At 39.3% G+C, this 12,338-nt stretch overlaps 1 protein-coding gene across 2 annotated transcripts in view; it reads left to right on the forward strand.

The window, feature by feature from the left end:
• BMPR1B (bone morphogenetic protein receptor type 1B) overlaps positions 1-12,338 on the forward strand; it is a 113,266-nt gene that overhangs the window by 82,066 nt on the left and 18,862 nt on the right. For both annotated transcript variants that reach the window (XM_060011609.1, XM_060011611.1), the window contains 2 exons: positions 5,822-6,014; positions 6,805-7,102. In XM_060011609.1, the coding sequence (XP_059867592.1) occupies positions 5,822-6,014; positions 6,805-7,102 (491 nt within the window). The remainder of the gene's footprint in view (positions 1-5,821; positions 6,015-6,804; positions 7,103-12,338) is intronic.

Consider the following 12,338-nt stretch of genomic DNA (forward strand, 5'->3'; position numbering starts at 1 on the left):
CTTTATGGACCATGCAAAAAGATTGTTGGGACTTGGAATGGAAATAACAATATCAATGAGAAATATTTTCCTTTATAAACTCTTAAGACTAATTTTCCTAATCTTTATTGTCTGGTTCTGACTTTGGATATCTTGTTTACTTGATTCTTTTGGTGACCTTTTATTTAGTACTAAAAGTAACCTAAAAAAAAATCTCAAGCCAAGAATTTATTTTATAACTCTTTTTATTTTTAACATCCAAAAAGCTGTATACATTTATAACTTGAAGAGTTTGGAGATGAGTACACATCTGTGAAGCCATCACCACAATCGAGGCCATGAACATATCCATCACCTCCAAAACTTTCCTCTGCCCCATTCATTCATTTATTATTATTATTTTATGATAAGAACACAACATAAGGGACTTCCCTGGTGGTACAGTGGTTAAGAATCCACCTGCCAATGCAGGGGACACGGGTTCGAGCCCTGGTCCGGGAAGATCCCACATGCCACGGAGCAACTAAGCCTGTGCGTCACAACTTCTGAGGCTGCGTTCTAGAGCCCATGCGCCACAACTACTGAAGCCCGTGTGCCTAGAGCCCATGCTCCGCAACAAGAGATGCCACCACAATGAGAAGCCCAGGCACCGCAACAAAGAGTAGTCCCCACTCGCCACAGCTAGAGAAAGCCCACGCAGCAACGAAGACCCAACGCAGCCAAAAAATAAATAAAATTATTTTAAAAACCCCACACAACCTAAGATCTAATCTCTTAGCTCTTAGAAAAATTTTAAAAATACAATACACCCATAATAGAGGTGTTAGCTAACACTACTGTGATAATCATATCACAATATATAAATATATCAAATCAACACATTGTATACCTTAAACTTACAAAATGTTATATGTCAATTGTGTCTAAAAGTAAAGTTAGTGTCAGCTTTTAGCTCTGAACTAGGTAGAAGAGTATACAATACAGTATTGTTAACTGTAGATACTGTGCTGTACAGTAGATCTCTAGGACTTATTCACCTTGCATAACTGAAACTCTACTCTTCGACTAGTACCTTCCCTGGAGGTGATAAACCAGACAGAAAACCACTTGTGAAGTAGTCACTGACCAAACCAATGCTACTTAGGATGTAAGTTTTTTTTTTAAAACTTACATGTAAAAGTTCTTATCACATTGCTTGCCTTTTCATTCTTAGAATTTAACTCATATATAGCAAATATCATTCTTATATTTAAAAATGTTTTATTACACTTCTTTTTCAAGTACAGATATTAAAATCCCTTTTGATATTAATCAATCAGATACGCTGTTAGAATTGAAGACTACCTGTTTTCCTCCTTCTAGACCTTTTTTTTTTTTTGTGCGGTACGCGGGCCTCTCACCGCTGCGGCCTCTCCCACTGCGGAGCACAGGCTCCGGACGCGCAGGCTCAGCGGCCATGGCTTACGGGCCCAGCCGCTCTGCGGCATGTGGGATCCTCCCGGACCGGGTCACGAACCCGCGTCCCCTGCATCGACAGGCAGACTCTCAACCACTGCGCCACCAGGGAAGCCCCCTATTAACTCTTTTACTTCCCTGGATAACACATTCTAAAATCTAGTAGTGGTTATGGGTCTTCTTTCTTAGCTTGGTGAGCACGACATCCCTCTCCTCCCACCTCTTCCCCACCTGTTTCTTGAGCTCTAGCGTCAGCCTTGAGTAGTTGTTTCGAAAATACAACGTGTTTTTAAAATCCATGCCTTTGCAAATGTAATGTCTTTCTGGAGAGTTCCTCAGACTATGGCTCAAGGCTTACCCCATGTTTTATCTCTGTGACAGATTAGCCCAGACTGAGCCAGTCTGTTTAACTTCTGTCTTAACAGTTTGCTTATTGTACCAGTGTAGCAGTTTAAAATAACATTGTAATTGGTGTTAGTGTACCTGTGTCTTTAGGTAGACTCTCATCTCTTTGGGGTGGAGACTACATTTTTTCACTTTGTATCCTTAGTAGCATACCTGAGTGATTAAAGAGGCTGCTCAATAATTTGTTTTTTCCACTCCAACTTTTAATATCTGTGAAAATTATAATATCTTACTTCTGTAATCTAGACACCAAAAAAACCCAGCATTTGACTATTAACTGGTCCAGTCCTGGCCAGACTCTCATTTAATCCTCATAGCAGCTGTGAGGTAGTACTAGAAATGTATCCCTGTATCGCACAGCAGGGGCATAGGCCCCTGACTTGGGCCAACTGGTTAATATGTGGAGAAGCCAGGATTCAAACCCAGATGATCTGCCTGTAGAATCTGTGCTCTTCATGTTTGTGAACCAAATATTAAATAAAACAAAGAATTGCGTTTGATAGCAACAGGATGGGAAGAAGGATCCTGTCAAACTCAGTTTAGTGAGGGGAAATTCTCAGTATTACAGATTTACGATCCTGTTTTAAGATTTGATTTTTAAGATAAACAATGCAGAAATGCACAATAGTCTCTCTGCATATTCCGATTTGTGGTTTATTTCATTAACGTAAAGGGAAAGTTCATGCCATGTGTATAAACACATACTTGGACCTAATATTTGCCAAGTGACTTTGTATATAAATCCTTTAAGGGAGGAATATCATAGGGTGGTTGTAAGAATTAAGATAGTTTGCCTGCCATATATATATATATATATATATATATATACATATACATATAAAGATAAATCTACATATACAGATATATAAACAAATATACATATATATAAACATACATACACATACATAAATAAATATACATATATAAATAAATATACATATATATAAATATACACATACATATATAAATAAATATACATATAAACATGCCTGGCACATTTAATACATACATAGTAAGCGCTCAGTAAATAGTAACACTATTATTATTTATTTATACCCTATTTATCTGACCTCGTAAAGGAACAGAAGGTGAAGTAAATTGTCTAACTGAACATCAAACCTCTTAGTTGAGGAATCTTTCGTGAAAAATATTTCCAATATGTATCATTAAGTCAGCCTTACTAAGCAAAGTATTTTAAACAGTATATTCGTGTGTAGGGGTGTGTGTTTTGTTAATTCAGGGACATGTAGAGAGCACAGAGCATTACTTACAACTACATGGTTTTTAGTGTCCATCGTGTACACGGGCTTAACCGTTAGACACTATCAGATAGCTGATCACTAGATAAGAGGACATTTCTGAAATAGTGATAACTCCTTATAATCCTTATACAGCTAATTGTACCCATTTTGCATGAAGTAATTCTTCTCTTTTTGGAATCACAATTATAGTGATGTTTTTTATTTATACAATCTAACTTTCAGAATTGATATCTAAGAATGTAATACAGAGGGAAAGTTTAAGTACAGAAAGACCTGAAACATTAACTAAATGAAATAAAAACTCAAATAACATAGTTAAAACATTTTTCAAATTATATTTTCAGGTCCATAGATGTTATAATAAATCTCAAAATATAAGTATATTTTAAATTTCTGAATATAATTTAGTGAGACTTTTTATCTTTGAGATAAGTTATTCCTGTTCTTGTGAGCATTGCCAATTCCAACTATGCTTTCATGAAATTAATTATATATGTTATCATTAGAAAAGAAGTGGATATAAAGCTGTTTGCTAGGAAATGTTCTGTAGATTTACGTAAGTACTGCTTTGTAACATCTATAAATTAGTAATATTTCTTGAATAAATGTAGGAAGTCTCCTCAAGTCAATAATTTAACTACTTACGGATTTGGCTCTCAACTGCTTAGTGCCCTTGACGCTTCTGTTCCCTTATTTAGGAATGGAAATGTGCTGAAGGGGTCCTCACAGAGCCTTTCTGACTCCTAAAGGGAGGAAGGCTGCTCTTCATACATACTTCCTCATTTCCTTCAGGCTGAGTGGCTAAATGGCATGTCAGTAATGCTTTTATTTTTTAATTCTTCTTTCACAGGAAAAGAAAAAAGGACTTTATCTTGTCCCCAAAAGCTTTCAGTCTGATATTAGTGCTGGTAATGGTTCTGGCAATGGATAGCATTACCTCTTGAATTGATAAAATCGTCCATTATGCAAAAACAGAGCACATCCCAGCTGATAGACATCTGTGGTAGGCAGAATACTGGCCCCCCCAAAATGTCCATGTCCTAATCCCTAGAATCTGTTACTTTACATGGTAAAGGGGAACGAAGGTTGCTTATCAGCTGTCCTTGAAGTGAGATTATTCTGGATTATCTAGGTGGACTCAGTATAATTACATGGCCCTTAAAAGTGCAAATACAGAAAGAAACACTTTGGGTTTACTTGATGCAAAGCATGTCTCTGCGAAGAGTACATTCCAATTTTCTGACCAGGTCTTATGAGAGTTCTATTCTTTATATAGGTCTCCCAAATTATGTAAATGGTCACCAATACTTAGCCCCTTCAGTCATGGAGTTCTTAAAACATTTAAGCAGAGGTAGAATGAAGATCATGTGTAAAGAGACTTACAACCTTTATGCCGTTTAGCTCTCCTATTTTCCTTCTCTTTGTCTCTGCTGCACTCTATAATTCTTCAGAGCTCCCTCACAGTTTAACTTTCTCCCCAGCTCTAATCGGCTGTTTTACGTCTCCATTTTACATTTCTTGTTATGACAACTCTTCCACCTCAAAGTATAATTTTCAGTAATTTCTTACTGTTTCCTTGTATTTCATTCTGTCTCATTTCTTCACACATCTCCTGTAGTGTTCTTGGCATTTTGTATTTGTATTCCAGTATCTGTAATCTGAAGGGGTTAAATCTGCTTGGATTGTTTCTCCTGCCTCTCATTTGCAGTGGCTGTTTCCTTTTGTTTTAAGGCGTTTTACTCTGTAGGATCTCTTTCTCTTTCCTTTCTTTCTCTCCCTCCATTTTCTTCTCTTCCTTCTCTCCTTCTCCCCCCAACCCCACCTTGGGGCTTTCCTTTATTTCCTTGTGAGCCCAACAATGTGTTATCAGTGTTTTGTTTCTTATATTTTATCCACGATCAAAGTTGTATGGTGGCAAGAGCTCCTTTAGAGCATCTAGTATCTCACCATAGTGGTGGAGTGAAACGTATTCTGCGAATGATTTCCTCAAGAGAGGATTTGTATTTGCTTTTGCCAGGAGCCATGGTGATGGTGTGCTACCAACCTAGGACAAATTTGGTACCATTCAGTGGTTCCGGCTTAATGCTAAAGCCCAGGGTTCAGTTTCTCTAATTTTAAAGGGGTCAAAGTTCATGTTTTAGATCTCAGTGCTGGTATTATTCTTTGTCCAGACAACAACCTGGCTTTTGAATATGCTGCTGAATGCTTATCTATCCCTGCTCTGGTCTTAACTCTGTCCTTCCTCTTTTCCTCCCTCCCTCCATTCCTCCCTGATCAGAGATTTCCTTTCTTTCTATGTGTGCCCAACAGTGCATTACATTTTTCTTTGGTTGTATTTTATCCAAACATATAGTGACATGATTCCCTTCAGAGTATCTAGTATCCCACTATAGTGGTAGAAGTGAAAAGTATTGTGTTCTGCCAATTACTGTGAACCCATTCAGGTTTTTTCTCTGTGAAAATAATAATAGGTAGAATAAAATACTTAATAATTTGGAAGCAATACTTCAAACACTCAAAATCCACATTCAATTTCAAATACATTTAAAAGAGGACAGCATAAATTAATAAATAAATGCAAATAAGTTGTCTCTGTAAAGAAAAACTACTGGCTAAATATATTTTACATGCATTTCTTCTCCGGAGGAAAAAAAAAAAAAAAGATTAAACAAAGCTGTTGTGCTGTGAATACACTAACAATGTGTTTTGGGATTTAACAGGTCCAGAGGACTATAGCTAAGCAGATTCAGATGGTGAAACAGATTGGAAAAGGGCGCTATGGGGAAGTTTGGATGGGAAAGTGGCGTGGCGAAAAGGTAGCTGTGAAAGTGTTCTTCACCACAGAGGAAGCCAGCTGGTTCCGAGAGACAGAAATATATCAGACAGTGTTGATGAGGCATGAAAACATTTTGGGTGAGTAAAAGTCTGTATAGCAGTGTTCAGGGTTTCCTAGCTTTCCTCTCTTTTTCTGTTAACATCTGCATATTAACTCATCTGTGTAGACCTGTTATGAAATATATAGACATTTTCTTCTTGGCATGAGCCCAAGAATGTCATACGCTTCTAATGGGAGACCTCGCAGGAGGAGTGACTAAGGCACTTCTGTGAATGAACGGTGGGTTGGAAATGGAACATGTTCAAAAAGCTTTTTCTTCCGGGACGGGAAATGCAAAACCAGAATTTCTTAAGGTTTCTTAGGGATTGAAGGAGCACATTTTTGCCTAAGTGCTGTGAAAAGTTATGGGAATTTTACCTGCAGGGTTTATTTATGTCCAGAGTTTATATTGATAATTGATTTCCTTTTTATTTTCTCAAGTTAGAAATGATCTAGCTGGATCATTCAAGTAGAAAGAGTATAAGCTAATCATGGAGTGTGTGCCTGTTTTGTAAACAGTGTCTTATGTGTAACTGTAATACCAGGAACTATTTACTGTTAACCTCAAGATCATTTAAATATCAACTGCTGATTAGAAAGGGATCCTGTTTTCAGATACAAACTCTTAGTGTTTCTAGACGCCTGCTGTTTTCATGGCCTCTGATTGGTATTAGTGATTTAATACTGTCATAGGCACAATCAGAAAACTGAATGAAATGCCAAACAAAAGACACCTATGACAAAGAGTGATAGTTGAAAAAAATAATTATCCCGATAATATTCAGAAAACACATAGCACCAACCCTTTTTGTCTTTTTTTCCTTGTAGGGTTCATTGCTGCAGATATCAAAGGAACGGGGTCCTGGACCCAGTTGTACCTAATCACAGATTATCATGAAAATGGTTCCCTCTATGATTACCTGAAGTCCACCACCCTAGATACTAAGTCGATGCTGAAGTTAGCCTATTCTTCTGTCAGTGGCCTATGTCACTTACACACCGAAATCTTTAGTACTCAAGGCAAACCAGCAATTGCCCATCGAGATCTGAAAAGTAAGAACATCCTGGTGAAGAAAAATGGAACTTGCTGTATAGCCGATCTGGGCTTGGCTGTTAAATTTATTAGGTTAGTATCAATTGCGAACAACAAATATACGTTTTACAGTTCTTTTCTATCACTTTTTACAGATGATACATTTTGTAGCTCAGGGCTTTTAGGATATTTAGTGGAGGAGAAATTTTATTAATTTTGACTTTTCTGTGGAGGGAAGAAGAAGAAACATTTTCTTTACAACAGATAAACAGTATTTGGGTCAGTCCTGCTGTTTCTAAGCTCATCAGTGACCTGACTTCAAGACAGTGTTCACATAGGTTTGAGCTGTCATGAAGCTATTTAGAAAAGAGGTCACTCATGTCCGGGATTGTGTGGTCAGAATTCTGCATAACATTTGTAAGTAGGGAAAGGTTTCAGGAAAGAGCTCCAGATTATATAGTGATGAAGGTGATTTTTATATGATATAAGAAAGATAACTTGCATAGATATTCTATGAGAAATGTTAAAAACTAATAAGCAACACACTGCCAGTGTTCAGCACTATTTTACAATAGCTTCTGTGGGATGGGGAGGAAAGCCCCATGGTTGAGGCTCTATTTTGCTTACCTTTGCTCTATTCATAGCAGCTCCTTGGATCTTGTAGATGATGTAATTAGAAGAAATGGTTCTTCTGCTTTGAAAACAAAACGACTTTGCAAAGCACAAGAATAGAGGGATCATCATACACCTACCTTTTTAAAATGTCAGTTTAGACTTAGCCTTTATTAAATTGTTGGACCCTCTTATGGCTTTTTTTCCCAAAAGACTCTAGAATATAGAGAAGCGTTCAAAGGGAACGCCATGGCAAAGAATAAAACTCACGAGAAAGGACTAATGGATTGGTATTTTCACCCAGAATTGAAGACTGAGGAGTGATAAAAATGATAGGTCCCAACTATATGAAGGTCTTCACCATTTAGAGGATGGCAGATGGAAGTTCTCAGTCTTTAAAAGCAAAGCAGGAGGAAATGCTTCAGACTGTAGATTTAAGTTAGAAATATGAATTGCCTGCCAATAAAGATCATTAAATTCTCTCTCTTCTGAATTATTTTTTCTGACCTTTTTCAAGTCTCCTCTACCAAAAAAATTTCCCATGATGCTTCTCAAATTACCAGCCTTTCTCCTTTCCTCCCTTGTTCAATTTCTCAGGAGTTCTAAAGAGTAATCTGCTTTCACAGTCTAGTACTCCATGATATTTTACAATTTGGCTTCTGCTGTTTTCTCCCGAAGCTCCTTTACTGAGGGACAGCATTGGTTTTGTCACCAGAAGCCTTTCTTCCTGTCGTTGCACTCCCCGCAGTACCCACACCTTTCTTCCTCCTGTGTTCCTGTTGGACCTTTATTCCAGCTTCTCCTCCTTTCTCTCTATGGGTTCTGCTCTCTGTCTGCTTCTTGAATATTTTCCCATGTCTCGATTTCCTGCTGCAGATGCTTTTCCTTCCTAGTTCCCAGTTTTGATCAATCCATTATAAAATGTGAGGCACCTGGCATTTCCTTTGTTCCCTAAGTTTGTGATTTGCTCAGTTGCATGAATTCTGTGTCCGTGGTATTCTCACTGGAACTGGGCCAGTTTGGGTCCTCCCTACCATTTTTCTAGATTCTGGAGTTAAACATTTTGTAGTGATTTCCGCTTTCCAATTATTTTCTACAGACTGCTGCCAGATATATTTTCCTGAATCATAATTTTGGACATCATCATGATTTCATAGTTTCCTATGGCTTTGGGTTAAAAGGTAGTTTCTGTTCTGAACACTTTATACTTTCTCACACCTTCAAGTGTTTTTAACATACTTTTATCTTATTCTGAATACCCAACATCCCCTCTTTTATTTCAATAACTACTGCTTATCTTCAGTTTCTTCCTTTGGGACCCCTGTTATTCTTCCCTTACAAGCCTGATTTTCAGTGACTTTTCTCATACACTTCTATGTGACCCTGGCTTGCTGTCATGACATCTCTCACACTATTGTGTGGTCATCATCGGCTGCTTATGTGTCATTCCTAGTGGAGACTAAGTTCCTTGGAGGTAGAGACCGTGTTTTTCTCAAATTACATGCCTCGTGCCTTTCCTTGGTGCCCATTACTTAGGGGTTGCTTCAGAATTTTGTATAAAAGATAAATGAACGATTCCATATGGACTATAGGATGAAGGGGAAAAGCATTTTTTTTCGTAGCTCCAGAGATCTAGCGTGCTCCGGATTAAATCTACCTTTCTAGTTTTATAGCGCACAGACTCTCCAATTTGTATGCCGCCTTTTGCAAAACTGAACCTGTTTGTGTTTTCTCCATATATACTCCACGTTTGCTACTGCCTTGCTCTTGACTGAACAGCATCTAGCTTGGAATGCCCTTGTTTCTCCATGTAATGTAATCCAGTCTCAGAGTTGCGTTTATGTCACTTTACTCATCCCCCAGGTAGGAATAATGACATCATCTATTCTACTCCTGTAGTAATTTCCTGGCCCTTGTCTGCCTGATATTATGATGATTTTAGTACATGCCTCGTCTTGCCCTCCTCGTCCTTGGGCATCTTGAGAGCAGGATCTATGCCACATTAATTAACGTATTTCCCATTGGACATGACATGGTGAGTTACCCATTATAGGTATTCCAGCATTGTTTTGAATCAATAAATGTTGGCAATATCAAAATAATTAAGAGCTCATCTTCTTTATAGACCCAAAAACAAACAAGGAAAGTGAGTATCTGTTATATTTCTGAAACTTCGTTCTGCTTAATGTAACAGGAATGAACTAAATGAACTCTCAAATTTCATGCAAACCCTGATTTAGGAAGTGGAAGGAAGTGCTTTAAGAAATAAATCAGAGTTTTATTTGGCGTATATTGACTAATTCATCAAGAGAGGAAGGCTATGAGGATACTGCCTCCGATGTATACCTGCACCTGTTGGGTGCACAGACCTCATATGGCTGAAGAGCCGCTGTGGGACCAGTTGCAATCCTGGGCCTCAGGTTCCTCTACATTAAATGGAGGTTGCATTTGATAATTTGAGGTCCTTTTCCTGTTTTTATTTTATATGTTTCAACAGAACTTTGGTCTTCTCATCTTTTGAGCCTCACTTTTAAACCTTGCTATACACGTTTCTTTGGTTTTCACTCTTTTCCTGACTTTCCTGTTTTGGGGTGTGGTGCATGTGCTCACACAGATACTTACAGCATTTTATAATAAGTGGGGTCAAAGCTAACCCAGTGTTGAGTTCTCAGACTTCATATGTGAACTTCCTGTGAGAACTTAATCTTTACCCTGGTCTCTATGTGGTAAGTGTTCTCTCAGGCTTTTAAATCGTTTCTGGGAGGTTCCCAGGGAAGTTGAGAGCCACAGAGAAAACAGACTGTGCATTAGAAATTTCCTGCTCATTTAATTTGTTTTTAATGCTGTATTGGTTTCTTCATGCATGCTCTTGTAAATGATGTAAGTGCTGATGCATTTCCTGCCCACAGAAGTTTAATCCGGGTGATGCCGTGGCAGACATTACCGTTACCCCAAATCTCTCTTGGGAGGAGAAAACAAAGACGTGTGAAATCCCTTGAAGGAACTTACAGAGCTTTTCACTTTTCCCTCTGGAGGCTCAGGCAACCCTTCTGGTACTTCAGTGACAGAATGATATATTTTCTTAGGGGGGAAATAAATCCTGGCTTAGGGCCTCTCAGGTATTAAATTTTAAATAGAAAACCTGCAGTGAAGACTGGGCTGTAACACACATCTCCCAGTTGATGATTATCGAATTGTCCAAGTGCAGAGGACAAGAGGGTACTGAATGTCCTCAGTCTTTCAATGTCATTATTTTTACCACTGCTTCTGGTTTGTATACTTGGTGGTTTTTTTAAAAAGTGACATGGTTAAATCACTGGCCAAAGTCATAGACCAAGCTGTAGTGGCAGAGTCCGCACTCCCAGTCAGGGTTTCTGCCGCCTTATCTATCTTCTGTTGAAGAATTTTTATGTCAGGGTTCTGTTTCTAAGAAGCCCTGAGATTTCTCAACATTTAATCATAGGAGTAATGAGTTCTGTTGTAAATTGCTGTAGAAAACTCTCCTGCTTGGTTAACATCTGACCGGGCGGAGCTCAGTTCAGCAAATCAGTTCCATGGCTGTTTGCAAGGTACTTCAGGAAACACAAAGGATGTGCACAGCCCCTTCTTCTGAAGGCTCGTGAGAATATTTCATGCTCTGGGAGGTCATCTTAGTCTCTCTAAGAGATAATTCAGTATTCTCTGTTATGTTTCATGTGTAGTTAATTTCAAACATCAGTTGTGAGCCACAAGCAAACCAGTGGCCTCCTTCACGTCTTCTGCCTCCTGCCCTTTTTTTTTTTGGGGGGTACGCGGGCCTCTCACTGTTGTGGCCTCTCCCGTTGCAGAGCACAGGCTCCGGACGCGCAGGCTCAGCGGCCATGGCTCACGGGCCCAGGCGCTCCGCGGCATGTGGGATCCTCCCAGACCGGGGCACGAACCTGTGTCCCCTGCATCGGCAGGCGGACTCTCAACCACTGCGCCACCAGGGAAGCCCCCTCGTGCCCTTTTTTCATTGTTCTTTAAAGTTCAGTTCATATTTTTAAAAAAGCTTTTTATATTATTAAAGGTGTATGATGTTTGCTTCTCCTCTTTCTCTATTACCTTTTTATCTCCCTTCTCCCTCTCTCCCTCTCTCCCTGTGTAAGGGATCAACAACGTCCAGCAGAAGACCACCCACACGTGCCCAAAGGCTCAGTGCGGTAGAGCCACCTTGCTGGAGCTAACAGCTTGATTCCCCAGCTGGCCTCTGGCCACAGTGGGCTCTGCCTGTGATTCCATGAAACTCCCCCTTCAGTTGATGGGACACGGGGAGTGTGCACCGTGCTGACACATGCTGTGGCTTTTTCCTCTACGTAACACTTCTTGCAAGAATTCCTGCTATGGATTTATAATTAGAAGCTTAATTAGCATAAAAATATTTAATATAAAGTCAGGTTAAGATAGATACTATATTTTTAACTATCCCCTTTATTTCCTGCCACCAAAATAATAATCTTCTTCCTGCCCTTCTTCCAGCACATGATAGCCAAGAGTGTAGGGCACACCCTGCCCCACCGGATTGTATGGGCGCTCAGATTCATTCTCCGGTCCCCTCAGGATCCTGGTGGGAGGCCCCACTTTCAGCCTTCTGCACCCACGGGAGCTCTTTGATTCTTTCCCTCAGTTATGCTAATGCCTGCAGTGCACACGCCACTGTAGACACCAGTGCTGGACCGAGGCGGGGACACTACAGGCA

Source organism: Delphinus delphis, chromosome 5, assembly GCF_949987515.2.
Source record: "Delphinus delphis chromosome 5, mDelDel1.2, whole genome shotgun sequence".
Taxonomy (NCBI): Eukaryota; Metazoa; Chordata; class Mammalia; order Artiodactyla; family Delphinidae; genus Delphinus; species Delphinus delphis.